Source organism: Crocodylus porosus, unplaced genomic scaffold (assembly GCF_001723895.1).
Source record: "Crocodylus porosus isolate Cpor-Errol unplaced genomic scaffold, CroPor_comp1, whole genome shotgun sequence".
Taxonomy (NCBI): domain Eukaryota; kingdom Metazoa; phylum Chordata; order Crocodylia; family Crocodylidae; genus Crocodylus; species Crocodylus porosus.
Window position 1 is genome coordinate 101,519,343 of NW_017728886.1, and position 20,790 is coordinate 101,540,132.

The 20,790-nt window shown below is 43.4% G+C and overlaps 1 protein-coding gene across 2 annotated transcripts in view; it reads left to right on the forward strand.

The window, feature by feature from the left end:
- Positions 1-20,790, forward strand: part of STX17 (syntaxin 17) — a 69,224-nt gene that overhangs the window by 36,928 nt on the left and 11,506 nt on the right. For both annotated transcript variants that reach the window (XM_019539855.1, XM_019539845.1), the window contains exon 5: positions 15,184-15,415. In XM_019539855.1, coding sequence (XP_019395400.1) covers positions 15,184-15,415 — 232 coding nt within the window. The remainder of the gene's footprint in view (positions 1-15,183; positions 15,416-20,790) is intronic.

Genomic DNA, 20,790 nt, shown 5'->3' on the forward strand with positions numbered 1-20,790 from the left:
TATAACTTAAAAAAGGTAGTAAAAGTAATACAGTGGTAATGTCTTCTTCTTTCATAGAAATCAGAGAAGTAGGGATGGAAGGGACCTCCATAGGTCATCTAGTCCAACTCCCTGCCTGAGACAGAATCATTCCTATCTAAACCATCTTAAACAAATCGATAATCTAACTTCTTAGTAAAAATTACCATCAGCCCTTGCACAACATAAGGCATGACATCCTAACCTGCCACAGATAAAGCAAGGGGACCATGGCAGCCAACTTCCTGCTTCTGTAGGTTATAAAGAGACCCCCAAAAGATACGATTTAGTCTGTAGAAAATTTATTTTGCAATAAAACTTGTACAACTTTTTTAACCATTTATTTTAAATATTGGAATAGTTTTTAAAATTTGTGTATGTAGAGGGTGAGATTTTCAAAAATTTACACTTTTGGCCAACTCTCGCAATAATAATACTTCCTTTTAATTTCAGGGCATAGGCCAATGCTAAACAATTTTGAGACTCTTTGAGATAATTAGATTATGTATATGATTCACTGTATTTTCACTGAAATAAGGCTAGTTTCAAGTAGTACTATAGAGAAGTAGGGCTGAAAGGGACCTTTCAAAGTCTTCTAGTCCAGCCCTCTGCTCAAACCATCCAGCTAAGTATGTGTCCAATCAGCTTTTGAAAATGTCCAGGGGTCCAGATTCCATAGATTTTCTAGGTGGCTTGTTCCAATGCTTGCCCACCCTCATAGTCAGAAAGTTCCTCCAAATCTTCAACCTAAACTTTCTGTCTTGCAGCTCAAGGTCATTGCTGTAAATGTTTTTTCTACATACCTTGTGGTAGAGGGCACAGCTTGTGAATGCTGAGATGCTGGAACACATGGAACATCCCACAGGAGTGCGGGGGGGCCCTCCATGTGCTCGGTGGAGCACCCAAAGTGGACCTCCCTGGGTTGACCATTGGCTGTAGGGGAACCCCAGGTGTCCTGAGTTGGCAGTCGGCTGCAGGGGGACCCTGGGTGTCACCCCAGACCCAGGAGGCCTAGTTGCCAAACTGGGGCAGGGGGGAAGGTGCACAGGGAGGCCCCCAACACACTCCCTGGTGGAACTGGAAGTGCTTCTGGTCCACTTCCAGGTCTGCTGCCGAGCATGCTGGGAAGCCTCCTGTGCTCCTGTGGGAAGCTCCATATGCCCCAGCATCATAGTGTTCACGAGCCTCTGCTACCTAGAGGCAGAGCTGACCTGAGTGGGGTGTGGGGCAAATCAGCCCATGCGGGGCCCCACCCCAGCTTCGATCCCATGGCTCCAGACTCAAAGAAGATGGTGGTGGCAGCATCAGCAGTGAGGGGAGGGGGTGGGTAGTGAGTGGCTGGATGCGGAGCCACTGCTCCACCCAGTTTTGCGCCACTGCTGCTCTGCCCCACTCCACAGGGCCCCACAAAGCATGGGGCTTGGGGCGGTCCCAGGACAGCCCTGCCTAGAGGTATGTAGAAAAAATGTTTAAAGCTGTGTCTATGTCTAAATCTCTCAAATTGATTTGGAGGCTTCCAATTCAATTTGGAAAGATTAAAGGTTCCTCTCATTTGATTTGGATTTGCACATTTGGCCACTGAATTGTACTGAATCGAAACAGAAACTGAAGCTTCGCACAGCCCTACTATTGATATATCCTCCCTCAGTATTCTCCTTTCTAGACTAAATAATCATAATTCTTTCAGCCTTTCCTTGTAAGTCTTGCTTCCTAGGCCCCTGGTAATTTTTGTTGCTTTGCATTGGACTCTCCAATCTGTTCACATCCTCTTGAAGTGTGTAAATCAAAACTGTGCACAGGACTCCAGAGGAAGCTTCACCAGTGGTAAACTGAGCCCAAGAGTCACTTCCCTTGATTGGACAGTGACACTTCCATTCATACAGCTCAATATGCTCTTGGTTTTCTTTGCAACAAGAGCACAATGAAGGCTCATGTTCAGCTTAAGTCTACTGCAACCCTCAAGTTCTTCTCTTCGGTACTATTGCCTACCTACTCATTCCCCAGTCTGTATTTATGCACGCAATTATTCTGTCTTAAGTGCAGGGCTTTGCATTTGTCTTTGTTGCATTTTATCTGATTGATTGCGGACCACTTCTCCAGTCTATCTGGGTCATTCTGGACCCTAGCCTTGTCCTCCAGCGTGTCTGTGATTCCACAAAACTTGGTGTTATCTACAAATTTGCTAAGCATCCTTTCATTCAAGTGGTTGCACTTAGTCCTGTCATCTCAGTCATTAATAAAGATGTTGAATGGTAATAGACCTAGGATAGACCCTTGGGTAACCCCACTTGATATGTCCTCCCAGCTAGGCTTTGAGCCATGGATGACGGCTCATGGAGTACAAAGGATACAATAATCTAACTGACCATCTTACAGTATTTTCATCTACTCTATTTTTTTAGCGTGTTAATGAGAATGTCATATGAGACTATGTCAAAGGCTTTGTTAAAGTCAGGGTATATCACATGTAGTGCTCTTCCCTTATCCACAGAGCCTGTCACCTTGTCACAGAAGGACATCAGCTATGATTTGCTCTTGGTGAATTTGTGCTAGCTCTTCCTGATCACCTTGTTCTCTTCTAGATGCTTCACAATAGAGTTCTTGAGGACCTGCTCCATGATATTTCCAGATACTGAGGTCAGGTTGATTGGTCTGTAATTTCCTGGATCCTCCTTCCTCCCTTTCTTAAAAGACAGGCACTATATTTGTCCTTTTTGAATCATCCGGGACCTCGTCCAACCTCCATGAATTCTCAAAGAGGATAGCTAATGGATCTGAAATTTTCAAGGCGCTCATGGTGAGGGGGGGAATGGGGCAGGGCTAGGGATAGGCACTGTCCAGCCAGGGAGGAGCAGGACGCAGGGCAAAGCCATGGGAGGCTGATCTGGGGGTGTGGGAGGGTGAGGAGGGGGGGTGGCTCCTGCCGCTACTCACAGTCCTGGGGGAGGCATTGGGGCATGTGCCCCCCTGGATTTGTGCACATGTGCACCTCTTCCTGCCCCCCAGATGTGCCGCCTGCGGCACCATCTCATGGCGCCCCCTGGCTGGCCAGGTCCTGTCCCTGTCCCTCTCTCTCCCTTACTGTGGCAGCCTCGATCTACGCCTCTTCCTCTCCACAGACTTACCAACTGGATGCCGCCCTCCAAGATGCCAGGCTGCATATCGGCTTATTAGATCGGTATTGGCCAATATGGCTGGTTAGTAATTGGGCATTAGTATTGGCCAAAAAAATCTTTATCTGTGCACCCCTATTTTAAGCCTTCCTCACTAGGTTAGCAGGCCTTTATGCAAAGACATTTTTCTTATTCTTGGTCACGTGGACCCCATTTCTTCCTAGCAGTCCATCTTAGAACACCACCCTATGGTCAAAGAAGCTAAAACCCTAGTGGTGACAACATCTGTGTAGCCATAAGCTGATCTCTAGGATGCATCTGCTTCTAGCTGGACTTTTACCTTTGAACAGTTTATCAAAATTGCAGAAGAGTCCACTATGACTATACTCTATGAGCATGTGTGTGGTGCAGCCTGTCCCTGTCAGGGCTTTGCTTCTAGATCCAGCATTTTGAGGTCTTTTGTAACAGGTGTCCACATTGGATTTAATCCCCCTTCCAGTCCCTTGTCATAGTCTGAGGTCAGGTCTGGGATACTGAGCCCTACTAATCTTTTGCTCCAGTCATTTTTAGTTCTGCTACTCTATATTGTTTTTCTTTGTGAGTGTTGTATAAGCATGGTGTTTGCTTAAATGCTGTACAGAAAATGTAATACACAACACTGCAAGATGTGATGCATGTAATTAAGATTGTAGAAAAATTGTATGATCTGCTATTCTGTTACTTGAGACATGGTGACTTACAATGTAATACAATTATCTGGATAGAAGAATAGTTAGTGCTGGCTGTATAGCATTAATTTCAGTATTTCTAGAATTTTGCCTAGCTCTGTAACCACAATACTCTTTGAATGTATCCTGGGGCTTTTAATGGAGCCTATTGGGTTCTTTGATTCCTCACTTTAGCAGGAAGTTTAAAAGCCCTGCCTAGAGTGGAGCAGGTAAGTACCCCCTGCCCTAGGGGATGCAGGCATAGGCATGCTGTATTCCTGCCCCCACAGTTTGGTATGGAATGCAGGGTGCCTCTGCTGCAGGGGCTTCTCCCTGCCTGTCATGGCTCTCCTGAGCCCTGTTTTGATTTGCTGCCATGTGGGAGCAGAAAGGAATTTCCTCCTTCGCCTTCTCTGCGCAGAGGGGCAGAACAGGGCTCAGGAGATCTTGGTCGGGTGTGGGGAAGCACCAGGGGCACCCTGCATCCCATGCCTGGCTAGGGTTAGGCATCTGGCACAGGTCTTCTGAGCCTTGCTCTGCCCCACCACACAGAAGAGGGGAGGGGGAATATCCCCTCATGGCAGCAAAGCAAAGCAGGGCTCAGGAAGCCCCTGCCCCACCCCTGGCTATGGGGGCAGACCTCTCCCCCCATCCCTAGCCTCACTCAACTAGCTCCACATCCAGCCATCTAAGCAAAGCCCTGGCTGGGATAATGTGGCACTCAGTAACAGCTGTTGTTTAATAAAGTTTATTTCTTACGATTTCATTAGGAATTCTAAGTGGTAAGCTTTACTTAAAAGTCGTTTGATAAGTGGTGAACTTTACTTTCTTAACAGCTGAAGAAGTGCCTATGTGCTGCTGTTCAATAGCAGTCAGCCCCATGGCAGGCTCCCCCAGCAAATCAGAGGCATATGAGCCTGTCTTGAAAAATGTCTGAAATTGGCTCCAGCAAGCCTGCAGAGAGCCTACTTTCCCCCCCCACCCTCCTGCTGAAGCCTGAATTACAGCAGTCCTTACATATATTTAGTGTACTTTTACTTATTAGTATTGGATTTTCTTTGCGTCCCTCGATTATTTTTTAAGGGTTTTTTTGACAAAGCAGGTACAGCATGATTGTCACAAACCCAGCCCAGGGGTATCCCCAGATTTCTCCCCAAGGTTTTCCATAGTATACACCTTATTCCCACAAGCATCAGGTATACTGCCATTATATTAGATCAGACAGCTGCAGTATGGGAACATTCTGCTAGCTCCAAGTTGTTTCCCTTTGGGTTATGAAAGAATTTTACGTCCCATTTTCCGTAGAATGGGCTAATCGGGGGGAGGCGGGGGTATTGCCCTGAGGTCAGACTTTAGCACAGTCAATTAGGAGACAAAACAACAAAAGGATTTACTGTCTAGAAGAAAACAAAAAAATTACTATATAGTTGAAAGACAGAACAAAGACAAGTAAAATTTCTGACCATTCATCTGGCTACTGCCTAGCCTCACTGCAAGTATTTCTAGAGATCAGCCTTCCTGCTGATTTTGCTAGGCCTGAGTACTAAGTCTCTCTCAAAGCTTGGGATCATCCAAATACCATAATTTCCTCATAGATAATCCCTAAATACCTCCAAGCCACTCCCACCTCCTGCAGCAACATTGTTCTTATTGCTGACATGTCTTAAGTATCCTCCAGAAATTTCTTTCCTTCCTGGGGCATCTGGAATTGCTCTAGCTAATGTCCCATTATGGGGTTATTATGGAGAGGGTTTTTTTCCATTACAGGGATCAATACCTTCAGTGCCCCTCCTGACAATAGTCCCTTCTGTCTGTGTATCGGAATGGCAGTTGTTCTTGTCCTAGTGGCCCAATGGCAAGAAATACTTAACAGTTTTGCCTACTTTCTCTTATTTAAGTACACATTTCTCAGTTCCTTTGACTAAACCACGCCCAGTGGTACAATGGTACATACAGGGCACATCTACATGTGTGCTTTAATGCTCAGTAGCCTATTTTACTGCACATTAAAGCGTAACGTAAAAAACTACGCTATTACATATTACTAAGGGACAGTAAAACAGGTTACTGTGCATTGTGTCACTTAAAAACCATGCACATTTGTTATTGCGGATTTACACAGCATGGTGCTTTTTTGTTTAGTACCTCACATTGGAGATACTAAATTTAATGCTAAATTTAAAGGAAAAGTGCCTTAATGCACATGTAGATGTGCCCTTCAGACAGCTTAACATAATCTACACAGTGGTTTAAGTGACATAAATTAATATAACATAACATTGGTTTTCCAACAAGATTTCACATGCCATATTGGTAACCAGACTCGAGAAAACATGCATAATGTCCCTTGAATGCCTCAAAATTTAGTGGGTTCTGTGACAGTGACAAAATCAGGGAAACAAAATGCAAACGTGAGCATGCATCACAGCTGTGAAATGCATCGTTGATAAAATAGAGGATTATATATTTTGCTAATTTTGTAGGTTTTCAAAATTTTAGATAATACTTGAAGGTATAGGAGTTCACTAGGAAAATACATTTCAAGTTACATATTAGCCTAATTTAAAATATTTGGCACTTTGTTAAAATAGACTTAAAGAAGTTTTCACTACAACCTAGCTGATGCCCAATCATAGTATTACAATTTATTTTATTCTATCTAAAACTTCCCTCCTCCCACAACATTAGGGAGTCTAGAATGAAAGAGTTGAAGGATCTACATTGGAGACGAGGCTCTTATGGGTGATAACTTATTGGACCAACTGCATTCTTCATCAGGTTCCTTTTGAATGCCTCGCATTCAAAAGCCTGTCTAACTTTATCCAACAATGCAGTTGTCCCAATAAAAGATATCACGCACAAAGAGTTTTGCCTCTCACAATTCCTGGGCCATCATGGCTACAACTCTTACACTGCCAGAACATTGAAGGACCCAAGAATTTTCTTGCTGACATGAAATGTCTCATTCAGGCATCCATCAGCTGCCACCTTCCAACTATAACTTTGCTGCCTTCCCCACTCTTCTGTTCTGCGATAAAAATATATTTTGTTGTTAGGTGTGCTGTACAGGTTTTGAAAATAATATAGTCCTAACATACATTAAGTTTGTGACAGAGTTGTATGCAGTTTTTTCATTGAGATGATTTGAAGGATCCTGTAGAAATTGCAGGTGTTTAGTACCTGTTAAAATTACATTTCAACATGGGCACCAAACTTGTGGATACTTTTGGTTGTGTGCAAGTCCATGGGGCCAGACATGATATACCTATACCTAAGGGTGCTGAGGGAGTTCGCTGATGTGATTGCAGAGCAGCTGGCCATTATTTTTTAGAACGTCTGTTGAGTGGAAGAGTCCCCAGATGATTGGAAACAGGCAAATATAGTGCCCATCTATAAAAAAGGGAAGATTGACTGGTGGCTGACCCTCCGTCTCACTTCAGTCCCTGAAGAGATCACGGAGCAGGTCCTCAGTCCTCAAGGAATCCATTTCTAAGCACTTGGAGGAGACAGTGATTAGGAACAGTCAGCATAGATTCATTGAGGTCTTGCTTGACCAACCTGATTGCTTTCTATGATGATTAGCTCTGTGGATGCAGGAAGAACAGTGAACATGTTATACCTTGACTTCAGCAAGGCTTTTGATGTGGCCTTCCACAACATTCTCATAAGCAAATTAAGGAAGTATGGGTTGGATGAATGGATTGGAAGGGTGCCTATACACATGCAGGAATGCTGCTCATTGAATGAGGTTTAGTTAAAGCGCCTCTTCCACCATTTTGAAACACAGAGCACTGAATATTTGAGATGCTACAGGCGCTCTTGGAGCCGCCCTAATTAAAGTACCCCCCCATCCCTGGAGCATGTGTGAAAATGTCTTTAAGGTGGATAGAAAACTGGCTGGATCATTGGACTCGAAGGTAGTAATCAATGGCTCAGTGTCTAGTTGGCAGCATGTATCAAGTGGAGTGCCCCAGGGATCGATGCCACCATTGTGTTCATCAGCGACCTAGAAGAGGGGATAGAGTGCACCCTCAGCAAGTTTCCAGGAGACACCAACCTGAGGGGGGTGGGGTAGAAGATTCACTGGAGGGGAGAGCTAGAATTCAGAGAGACCTCAACAAATTGGAGGATGGGACCAAAAGAAATCTCATGAGGTTCAATAAGGATAAGTGCAAAGTCCTGCACTTAGGAGAAAATAATCCCATGCATTGCTACAGGTTTGGGGCAACTTGACTAAGCAGCAACACTGCAGAAAAGGACCTGGGGATTACAGTGATTAAGAAACTGAACATGAGTCAACAATGTGCCTTTGCTGCTAAGAAGGCTAATGGCATACTGGACTGCATTAGTAGGAGTATTGCTAGCAGATCGAGGCAAGTGATTATTCGCCTCTCTTTGCTCCCCCTCCACCCTCCCCCTCCAAAAAGGATGTGGACAAACTGGAGAGAGTCCAGAAGAGGGCAGGTGCACATGCCAAAAATGGTTTGAGGGCTGGGGCACATGACTTCTTGAGAGGCTGAGGAGACTGGGCTTATTTAGTCTGGAGAAGAGAAGACTGAGGGGGGATTTAATAGCAGCCTTAACTACCTGAAGGATAGTTATTCATTTTTGATCATACTGGTCTTTGGCTAGATCTTTTGAAGCTGATTAAAAGAAATTATGGGTCACTAGATATTCCCATTTTGTTTTTTTGACAAATTTTACATTTTTCAAAAAATAATACATCTGCCCTGTGGATAGCGATGAAGATCAGTTTCTGTCTCTGTAAAAGCAAAAGTGGGGGGGTGGGAGTGGGAAAGGAAATTCTAGATTATTAGATTGAGGTTAAAAAAATTATGAGGAACTTTATTTTTACTAAATTTCTAATTCAACTTGGTGTCTTATAATAATTGGTAAACAATGTTTAAATCTAGGATTAATTTTGAAAATTGTAGAGTAAGATTGACTAGTGATAGTATTAAGCTAAACATACAAAATAGTATAACCATAATTAATTTCATAATTGATTTTATGAATCAATAGTTCTCTCCTTTCCTTGGTTGTTTAATATGCTTTTTACAATGACTGTTCCCACAATTTGTACAGAGCTTAATGGTGGTTGGATTCATTTCCTTTATCTCTTGTTATATTTTATTATGGTTTTTTCCCATGGATTTAAAATATTTTAGTATCCAGAATATGTAATTAAAACAAACAACTTCTACTTCCTTCATTTTCAGGTATGGATTATTGCCTTATTTTAACCATTTAACATTAATGAAGAAAACTGTTCCTTCAAAGTCACCTCACCTAAACCATTCTTTTCCTCATTCAGTTGTAAACATAATATTCAGAAGAAATAATAAATGGTTTAATGAATGAATATTTGTTTACAATGTAATTCAGTTAATACTCTTTTTATTGCAATATTAAAATTATTCTAAACCAACAAGTGATATAATTTGAACTGTACTATTTTCTGTATATTTTTAACAATTCCTCCACAAAGGAGCCTGCTTTCAAAAGTGCCCTTTCTGTTACCCACCAGTATGTTGGATAATGTGAACTATTTTGTCTAATAGTTTTTAAATTCCATGTGATTTGCAGCCTCTTGTTTGCTTTGTATGGAGCTGAGTGAACTGACATTGCTCATCAAACAATAATGTTTGTTGGCTCTCAACCCATGCTGAAGCCTTCTGATAGCAGCACAGATCCAAAGAAGCTTTGGTTCTCTTTTACCATTAAATCTGCAAGGTGTAATCCAGGGGAGCTGTTCCAGGGGGTGAATGGCCTGTTTAACCTGCATTGGTTAACTGCTTGGAAACTGAATCATCTGCCATTTGCTGTGAAAAGTTTGTCATCTTTTTTGCAGACAAAATCACTTATATCCATCACAGCTTGGGAACTTCCAGTTTAGCTGCAGCAGAGGCAGTGTTTAGGGTTGGGGAAGCTCAGTCTTTTCTGGTTTTATGGATCAGTTGTAGTAGTTGTTTCAGAGGATGCATTTGGAGGATGTATTTTATGAGTTGTGAAGTGGACTCATGCCCACCTGGCTGGTAAAAACCAGCTGGGGGAGGCTGGGCCCACTGCTGGTTGAGGATGTCAGTGGTTCTTTTCAGGAGGAGAGGGTACTAGATGCTCAGTCTGTGATTATCCAGCACATATGGAAGAGATTGTCTCCTGATGATTACATTGAAGGTTGCTATTGCCCTGTGCCCAACCTCTCTGTTTTGGGCAACATCATTCAGTGGGTGTTTCAGGAGGCAACAGCAGTCATATTTGTATGCTATTGGATTCATGGACCCATCAGTCTGGCTTTCATCCTGGATATAGCACAGACACAATGCTTGTGGCCTTGGGTGACTATCTTAGCTTGCAGTTCTACAGGCAGAATTGTGTTCTTTTGATCTTACTAGATCTTTTAATGACTTCTGAAACAGTAGACCATGAGGTGTTGATAACATGTTTATGTGACCTGGTGGTTATTCATGGGACTGCTTTTAATTGGTTCCAATCTTTTCAGCAGGGAGGTCCCACAGGGTGGTGATGGGTGAGAGCTCATCGTCCCCTTGGGACCTGTCCTCCAGGGTTCCATGCTGTCATCTTTCCTGTTCAATATGAGGCCATTGGTTGAGATTGTGCGGAGATTTGGAGTGAGGTACCATCAGTATATGGATGATATTCAGTTCTAGTTCTGTCTCTCTCTCATCTGACTGAGGCTGTACAATCTATCCTTATCCAGTGCCTGACTACAGTTGAGGGACTGGATGTTGGTGAGCCATTTAAAATTGAATCCAGAGAAAACAAGGTTGATGGCAGACTTAATGACCTTGGGGGCATTACATTAAGTCACACAGATTCACTGTCTTGGGGTACTCCTGAATTCGTACTGCATGTGGATCTTCATGTTGCAGTGATAATTAGGGGAGCCTTTCACATATTCTTTCTGGTGAGAAAGCTGCAACCCTTTTTTTCAGATTTAGATCTGGCCACCATCATCTATACTTTAGTAACCTCAAAGCTAAATTACCACAGTTTGTTTTGAGTGGGGTTTTCGTTGATGACCATTCAGAGACTGCAGCTGGTATAGAACATGACAGCCCACCTTCCTGTGCGGGTGGATTTCCTATCAGTCCAGTACTTCAGAGTCTGTACTGGCTGCAGATATCTTTCCAGGTACAATTCAAGGTTCTGGTTTTGACCTGTAAGCCCCTAAACAGGTACAAATATAAAGTACATTTCAGCAAATGTGCTAAAAGCATCAGTGCTCTAAGCAGTCCAATCTGTTATGTCCATGGGGTTGAGTTCTGATATGTACTGACAGTGTTACCTGCTTGTTCATGTTTTTCTTATGGATCATGTAACTTGCGTTTTTGATGGGTGAGTTGGCTGTGGCTGAACTGGGTATTTACTGTTGCAAGTCTGGTTAGCTTCTGTGATGTTTAGCTCTTATCTGTTTTGTTCAGGTGAGCAATTCGGAGAGAATTGTCCTCATTTGATGATTAGCATAGTTGTTACTACTGATGTAACAGTGAGGACTGGAACACCTTAGCCACTGATGGGGCAAGGGTGAGGGGCAAAAGCAGGCCAGCCAAAGACATATTCTTGGAGAGAATCCTCTTTCAAATAGGGATAAGCATTAGGGGTGAACTGACAGATTTTCTTGGCCAATACTGATAGCCGATTATTCACCAGGCATATCAGCTGATACTGATCCAATAACTGATTTATAGGAGCACAGATGAGCAGCATGAGAGCCCTTCCAGAGACTTACCTGCAAGTGAATGGGCATGAGTGAGTGATGGGGCATGGAGGAGGGAGATTGAAGCTCCCATAGTAAGGGATGGAGTGGGGCAGGGGCTGGAGCTGAAGCCGGGGCAGGGGGTACTGCCCAGCCAGGGCAGTGAAAGGGACCCCAGGGCTGGGGTGGGGAAGAGGGATAATGCGGGCGGCTCTTCCAGGGGATCAATATCCTGGCACTTTAAAATGGCAGTGGGGGCACTTGAACTAAAGCTTGTCAAATGAGCTTTAGTTCAAGCACTGCTGCCACCACTTAAGCTCGGCAATGCTTTTAGGAGCAGAATCGAGTGGGGTGAGGGTGGATGTGGGCTGCCTGCTGCGGGCTTGGGGCTCTCTGCTCTGCTGCCTTTGCCCTGGGAACTGTGCACTGGCTGCGCCATGTCCCTTGCCTGTTGTGTCAGCAGCAGGAGGCACAACTTGCTGTCCCCACTGTTGCCTGGCAGGTAGGGGGTGTGCAGCTGGCTCAGGGCTCCTGGGACAAAAGGCAGCAAGGTGGACAGCCCCAAGGCCACAGTGGGCAGTCCGTCTTTGCCCCACGGCCAAATCTGGGGGGAGCACATGCCCCCCATGCCTTCCTTGGGGATGTGCTCAGCAGTGGGGAGCTGCCTCCCCGCCTCCTCCCATGTGCCCTGGGTAAGCCACCTGCAGTTCCGTCCCACTCCCTGCCCCAGCCCCAGCCCCAGGGTCCCATTCACTGCCCTGGCTGGCCAGTGCTCCCACCCAGTCCCCGCTTCTGCCCCACTCCCTCCCTTACTGTGGAGGCCTCAATCTGCCCCACCATGTCCCTTCCGTCCCGCATGCCCCTTCCTTTCCACACACTTAGCTGGGGGGCGCTGCTCTCCACACTGCCTGGCTATGCTCTTGGCTACGTGCACGCTGCAGTTGTGCATGTGCACATGCTATCCTGGGCCTTGATCAGAAGGGATATTTATCTGTACATTATCGGCTACACCAGCCAAAAAAAGCTGATAGCCAATAATGCTGATTTTCCTTTTATTGGTGCCGATCTGATATGGCACCAATATATCTGTGCACCTCTCAGCACCATTGTTGTTAATAATAGCTTTACTTATGTTAGGAATTATGCTACAGTAGCTCAACTGATGGCAACTGGGATACATTCATAATCTAAGCAAAGTTTTAATTATGACTCATGTAACTGGGGCTGTACCATATGACTTAGGTACCAAATGTCAGCAGCTGCTTCCTTAATTATTGTTAGTTCATTAGGATAGGTGAAGGGATGCATAGCCAGTGACTGGGGGTGCACTGATAGAGATTTTTGGGGCCAATACTGATATCTGATTTTTAAGGAGCCGTATTGGCTGATACTGATCTGATTTCTGATACGGTGCGGAGAGCTGCCTCCAGCTGGTAAGCCCGTTGTGGTGGAAAGGAAGCGGGGAAGCTCAAACCTCCATGCTGCAGTGAGGGAGGAGGCAGAGGCAGGGGTAGAGGCAGGCACTGCCCAGCCATGGCAGGGTGCAGGACAGGTGCAACTTGTTGGGGGGTGGGGAGGGGCGGCTCCTGCCACCACGTCCCCCGGGGGGAGGGCTTGTGCCCCCTGGATCTGGAAGAGGGAAGCAGGCAAGCTGCAGCTGTGGGCTGGGCTCTTGTCATCGGGTGTTGGAATCGCCCTAAATTTTGCCATGGCTCCCTCCCAGTGCTGCCGCCGCCTGCCTACCCAGTGCAGCCCTGGCTCTTCCCAGTTCAGCCTCCACCTCCCCCCACATGCCAGGAAGAGCCGGGGCTGCTCTGGGTGTGTGGATGTGTCTGCGGTGCTGGGAGGGAGCCACCTTCCCTCTCTGTCCCATGCCCTGTGTGGGGGGGAGGTTGGAGTTGAGCAGGGAAGAGCCAGGGCTGTGCTGGGTATGTGGTGGCACTGAGAGCGAGCTATGGTGAAATTTGCGGTGGCTGCAGCCCCCTCCATAGCCCCTACTCTGAGCTTAGCCCCTGGCGAGAAAAGCCTGGCTGCAGCCCCCAGCTGCTTGCCCTGCACAGATTGGGGGCACACATCCCCTCCCTGCCATGCCTCCTGGCATGTGCACAGCGGTGGGATTTGCCCTGCTCCACCCTGGCTGGGCAGCACCTGCCCCTACTCCCTCCCTCACTGCAAGGGGGGTTGAGCTGTCCGCCCCCTCTTCTACCACAGTGGACTTACCAGCTGGAGACAGCTCTCCACGCTGCTGGGCTGTGCTTGAGCGCTACCTGAGTGCTGCACTGTGGCTGTGCATATGTACTGGCTTTTATCAGCCAAATTATTGGCCCCATCAGACTGATTTCCGATACAGCCAATTTTCTTTATATTGGATCGTACTGATCCAATATCGGACCGATATATTAGTGCATCTTTACCAGTGACTGCACTGCTGGATAACTCGTAGGCTAGACTAACTTGGGGGAAAGAATTCTTACAGAAGAGTTGTCACAGACCTGGGAGTTTAAATACTGTTAATATAGAATGGCACAATCCAGGGAACTTTTTTTTATTGCATTTCCTAAATAGATTAGTTGTAGGTTGATTTTTCTTTTCTACTACTATATAATTTGCTGGTTAACTGCAAGGCTGAACAATATTTTGCTAGACATTTTAATTTTGAAATAAAATTAAAGTAGTAACTTCCTTAATTTATACAACACAGAAATGTCACTTTCTGGTTACCTAAAAATAAAAATACAGTCAGACACCCAGTTACACAGTTTCGAGTTAGACTGATTTACGTATATGCACTTTATATAATGTGACAATGTTTCAATTTACACAATACCCTGCTTCACATTTACACTGTGTGGTGGAGCGGTTGTTAGTTTGGAGTCTGCTTACATAGTGTTAGCATCACTTGTCGTCTCCTCCAAGAATGTCCATCATTTTTGGTTACACTAACCCCTGAGTATTTGTGAAAATGGTATCAAAGAAAGCCTTTGATGTTGTGCCCAAAAGAGCATGTAAGTCTATCACCCTGGCCCAGAAAATAGAAATCCTTGGTAAATTAAGAGAAGGCAATAGTGCTGCGTCGATTGCTCACCAATACAGTTTAAGTGAATTGACTGTGCATACTATTAAAAAAAGTGAGCAAAAAATTAGAGGCTGTGTGAAAACGACAACCCCTGTGAGTTTGAGAGTGTTGTTGGTGATTAGAATTCCTCATTTAGATAAGGTTGAGAAACTCCTTAATCTTTGGATCAATGAAATGACCAATACAAAAAGAGCAGTTGTTGACGGTGTGGCAATTAAGGCTAAAGCTTTGTCTCTGTATGAACACGTAGCAGGGAGTAAAGGTTTTAATAAGGCTGTTAGTTCCATTATTTTGTGTTTAAATATCCTTTTATTATGAAATAATGTTACCAAATCTTGGTCCCAGGTCCCGATCCCCCTGTTTTCCATTGACGGTAATGCCTCAAGTTACACAGTTTCAACTTACGCACTGTTTTTCAGGAATGTATCCCCCACGTAACTCAGGGTCTGACTGTATAGCTAAGGTGATAGTTGCATCAGTCTTTCTATGGGGGTATATAGGAGTATCTCTTTGTCACACAGTTACAATAACCATTTTAAACAATTACAGCAACTGCGAGCCAATATGCGAGAGATGGAGAAGCTTTGTTCACAGATCCGTCTGGAAGATATCCAAATTCTGCAAAGAATGATAAATCCAGTTAAGGAGGAAGCTTCATTTGCCATAAAAGAATTTCTACTACTCCATTCAGAATCTGCCGAAGAACTTAAAAAGCAGTTTAATGAGCAGGAAGATACCACTGTAAAGCCTCCTCTAACTAGATCTACAACTGTAGGAGGAGGTAGTATAATTTCATTTTTATATGTATTTAATCTAGTTTGTATATGTGTGCGTATCTACATAAGAATGTATAAAAATGTGTTTCCAGATTTTTCTTACCAGATACTGTAGGAATAAATCAATGGGAATCTAGTTTACCAAAAAGTATTCATACACAAGACACAAAGTTTAATGTAGCTTCCATATAGTATAGTTTTCTCAGTACATATGAGTACAGTATTTTAAACTGAGTTGTTACCCTGCCACCAAATTTATATAGCTAGTGAATACTTTCATAAGCTACCCAAAGGAAAAAAAATAGTCTGATAGATTTGGATTTTAAAATAAAAACAAAACTAACTTATAACAGGCAGTTTTGAGTATCTTAAAACAGGAGACTACCCATTGGAAGATATGTTTTATGTAGGTTTCATGAGGGTTAAATTTCCTTTTTTCTTTGTTCTGCAGTGATGATCACCAGGGATCTGGATTTTCCATTTTGCTCTGGAAAAATGTGGATTTTCTCCTTTAATAGAAAAAAATGCAGATTTTCCCTCTTAGAGGAGAAAAGCATGGGAGACCACAGGTTTCCCCTTGCAGTCTGGCAGAGTTCCTGCCCCCAAGGGGCTGCCTGGGGCTAGGGTGAGTGGGACAAAGGGGGTTCCATGTGCATGTGCACACGTGCATGTGCAGCTAGGCAGCTCCTGCAGCTCCCTTCAGGTAAGTTTATGGGGGTGGGGAAGAAGGGAATGAGGCACAGGCAATGTGTTGGGGGGCAGGGCACAGGTGGCATGGGGGAGCGGGGCAGCACAGGCGATGTGGCAGGGGGGCCAAGATGGGTGGGAAGGGGTTCTGTGCCTTTTGAGATTTCTGTACCCACAGCAGGATGTGGGGCTGTACACAGGCCAGACCGGCTCTGGAGGAGTTGCTTCCATGGCCCAGCAGGTGGACCCAGTGCAGCAGGGCGCACTGCACCACCGTGGCCACCAAAGTGAGGTGCCCCCTGCTTGCTCAGCAGCACCAGAGACACAACTTTGTACAACCAAGTTGTGCCTCACCTTGAGGGCTATGGCGGCCTCCTCCTGCACTGCGTCCCACCAGCTGGGCCATGAAGGCAGCTCTTGTCCTGTGCCTCATGATAGGCACAGAAATTTCAGGGGGACACATGGCCCTCAGCCCCCTTGACACATTGCCTGTACCTCTGCCACCCCCCACACATTGCCTGTGCCTCTCCCATGCGTAGTCTATACACACACTTCCCTTTTCCTCATACACTGGGGGGTTGGGGGCACTGGGTCAGGAGTGAAGGGCAGTAGCAGTTCTGGGAAACTGTGGCTTGGGAGTGAGGGGCACCAACAAGGCTGTGGGTTGGGAGTGAGGTGAACTGGCAGGGCCAGGGGCTGTGAGTCAGGAGTGAAGGGCACCGGTGGGGATGAGATTCTGTGGATTGGGAATGAAGGGCACCAGCAGGGTTGAGGGGCCTGTAGGTGAGGAGTGAGGGGCACTGGCATGGGCAGAGCACTAGCATATCAGAGCTGCTCAGTGCCACAAAACAGTGGGGGGCACAGCTGCAGCTGCACCGGTGAATAAAAGGGGCAGGGGGAGCTCTGATGTTCCATGATGATAAAACCAAACTCAAATGTCAAAATATATAGGTATTTAGAATTTATTTTATTATAGCGATTGAGGCAGTGGTAGGCTTCCAAATTGCTTTAAAATTGTAAATATATCAATAACACATTATGTTTAACTGATACCTATATATATATATCAAAATGGAGTGCCATTTTAATTGTGGAAAAATGCAGATTTTCGGTTTGTTAATCAGAGAATTTGGGATTTTTAAACAGAGAAAACCAGGATCCCTGGTGATCACTCACTATTTTTAATGAAATAATTATTTGTGAGTAACAAAAAGGGGGTTTTGTATCATAAATTCTAGATGTGTGTCATTACTTGTTACTGAAGGAGTTGGCTAGGAAGAGCAAGGAAGAACTATCCATTTATGTAGAATTACACCAGGATACTTTGGTTGAAGAAGCAATAAAAAGAGCAGGACCATTTATCTATTTCTCATATATTTGCTTGCTGTTTTTAATGTCCCTTGCTAGTTGTAACTCATTTTGTGCTTTTAGCCTTTCTGATTTATCTTTACATGCTTGTGCTATTTCTTCATATTCATTCTTTGTTCCTGGACAATTACCTTTTGATTTGGGAGTCATTAAAGGGGTCCTGAAACAGCCATATTGGTCTCCTGTTCTACTTGCTGTTTTTCCTGGGTTGAGATAGATGGCATTAAAACATCACCAAAACCTGTTTTATTGATAGCAGCTAGCTCTTCAGCACTACTTTTCTCCTACAGATTTCTTTTCCTACAAGATCCTACTTACCAGTTTTCTTAGTTTTATGAAGGCTGGAGTTGTTGTTCTTATTCTGTTGCTTTCATTCTTTCCTTTCCTTAGAATCATGAATTGTTGTTTTGTGAACACTTACATCCAGATTACGCTCTTCCTCCAGATTCTCAGATGGCTTATCCTGGATAGTCAGAATAAAATCTAAGATAGCTCCTGCCCTAAAAACTTTCTCTGTTTCTGAAATAAAAATGGTTCCCAAGACATTCTAAGAACTCAGTGGACAGTCTGTGTCATGCCTTACTGATTTCTAATTAGGCCTGGTTCTTTGGACACTTTTGGTTGCTCAGAAAAATCTCATCCGCCTCCTTCTGATCTTGGGGCCTGACAAAATAAAATATGAGTGAAAAGTACTATTTTTAAAAGGAATAATCTCTTGATCTGACTATTTTATATTTTTAAGTGAGGATTTTTTTAACTGAGGAAAAATTGCAGTTAAAAATCAAGAAATTGATCAGAAATGTTGGGATACAGGCATAGGTATAGAAAAATATTATTGGCACTTTCCTACAAATTGCTCAGGATTACAGAAGTTGTTCACCCTATGTATAGTGAAACACCGCCATGCAGACAATTAAATATAATTATATAGGATTTTTAAAAAAGTTTGAAAGCAGCTCTTTTGAGCTAACAGGGTATCTGTAATGTAATCTTTTCTTTTATGCTTGAAGCCTGTAGATTTGAAAGAAAATCTTAGTTGCTGATCTTACTCAAAGAAACTTTCTTATGCCCCAGTCTTTTAGCATGTTGCTTCTCATCTCCCAGAGAAGTAAAGGGTTTACATATTCAAATTGCACATATAGAGGCATGTCAGAGGAATGATATAGCTCCTTCCCCCTTTACCATCCCCCATCTCCAGTAGGAGATTAATTTAATTGCATTATAACAAATATTAACAAAAGGTGAGACTCTTCTCTCAAATTTACTAAAACCTTTTAACCAGCATATTGAATTTTCCAGAGTATTAGATTTTTATCGTAAGTATAATGAGGTGGAAAGCTGCTTTGTAACGTGTATGTAGAGGTGTTTTCTATTATTGCATTTCTGAATAGATGCTGTAGGTAAGGTTGAGGAGACACTTTCATTCTTCCCCTATCACAGGTTAGAACTTGCTCAAATGTGAATTTTTGAATGTAAATTTGTTAATGTAAATTTCTTATTTTTAGTTTCAGCCCTCAGGTGATTGTATTTCCTCTACTACCTTTTTTTTTTTCGTTTTTGAAGTGGAGAGTCATCAGAAAATAATACAGTGGAATTTGCTTACAGCTCTTGGGTGTAGAGAAGATGTGCAAGGCTCACTGCACAACTTAAGCCCTGTGGTGGGGTAGTAATCAGGGATCCTCTTCCAGAACAGTGTCTGCAGGAGATTTTGGGGGCAGAGGGATTGTACATAAGAGGATTTCCACTGTACATGGTTCTTCTTAGGACCCTTCTTTTATTTTGAATTGCCAAGGAAGAGTTTAATTTTAACAAATGTAGCCTTCATATTGTTGACAAAAGAGTGACATCATGGAATAAACTTCATGACTTTCTCCAAAAATTTCCACATGTAATTATTTAGACATATGGTTATTCATAGAAGGGGAAAGGACTATCTTAGGATATGTTAGAGACAAAGGTATACTATATTCATAACAATAATATTATAGTTGTGTTCTTGAATGATTTTGAAAGAAAATTCAGAGGCAAACTCAGGGTTTTCTTAAGAGATTTTTTTACTTCACTAGGTACATATTGTTCTGCCCCTTAGCTTGATTAAACAGGTAAGACCAAGAATTGTTAAAGTCACAGGGACTTTTTCAGTTGATTATAGGTGTCCAAGATTTGGATTTTAACATGTGAAGACTATTTTGAGATCCATGGAATAAGCTAAAGAATGGCAAAATATCATGAAAAAATCCCTTTTACTCACTTGTTAAAGATAGCACAAATAAGTATAATTTATTTTTTATTTTTATCCTCTACATGAGGGGTTCCCAAACTGTGGTTTGTGTACCCCTGGAGGTACACAAGACATCTTTGGGGGTATGTGGGAGAAATTGTGTAATGGTGGATTTAATTTTCATAATAATAATTGGAATTTAAGAGGATACAATATAGAACGTATGCTGATAGGGGTATGTGGCAGCTGGTAAAACTGGAAGGGCGTACACGATAAGAAAAAGTTTAGGAACCTCTTCTCTACATGATAGTAGCATATAAGGAACATGGGATACAAGAAAGAGAATTTAAGAAAATCTTACTGAATAGGCTAATGTTGATATTTGTGAGCAGTAACAACATGCTCAGCAATAGCCTTTAATACAACTTAAAGTGTTAAATTGATATCTATTTTAGAACAGATATTTAAGGAAAGGACGATCCAGAGATATGGTGGTAAACAAAATATTTGATAAAACACCATATAGTTTTATCCAAGGAAGACAGTGTAAAACCAACTTAATATCATTCTGTGATAGGAAAACTGACTTCTTAGACAAGGGCAATACAGTGGATCTAATCTGGCTAGATTTAAGCAAAGCTGGAAGTTAGTAGCAAATCTGGAGAAGATGGGAGGGATCCTATAATTATGAGATGCCTAAGGAACTGACTGAAAGGGAGATTACAGTCTAATAGCTCTCCTTTTGAAATACTTAATTGTAGAGAGACTATTTGTGTTCGTCAGGCCCCGGACAAACATCAGTGAAAAGGTGCAATAGGATCTGATGCAGGATTCCAGCACTCATGCTTCCTAGATGTACACTGTGGGATCCTGCATTAGATCCCATTACACCATATTGCTAGTGCACAGGGAGCAAAATACTGGATATCATCAAGAAGGGAATTGGAAACAAAACAGAAAGTGTTATGCCACAATACAAATTCACAGTGCACTCACATCTTGAATACAGTGTGCAGTTCTGGTCTTCACATCTCAAATAGGATGTAGTACAGGAGCAGGCAAAATATGGCCTGTGAGCCGGATCTGGCCCACCAGGCCTTTCTA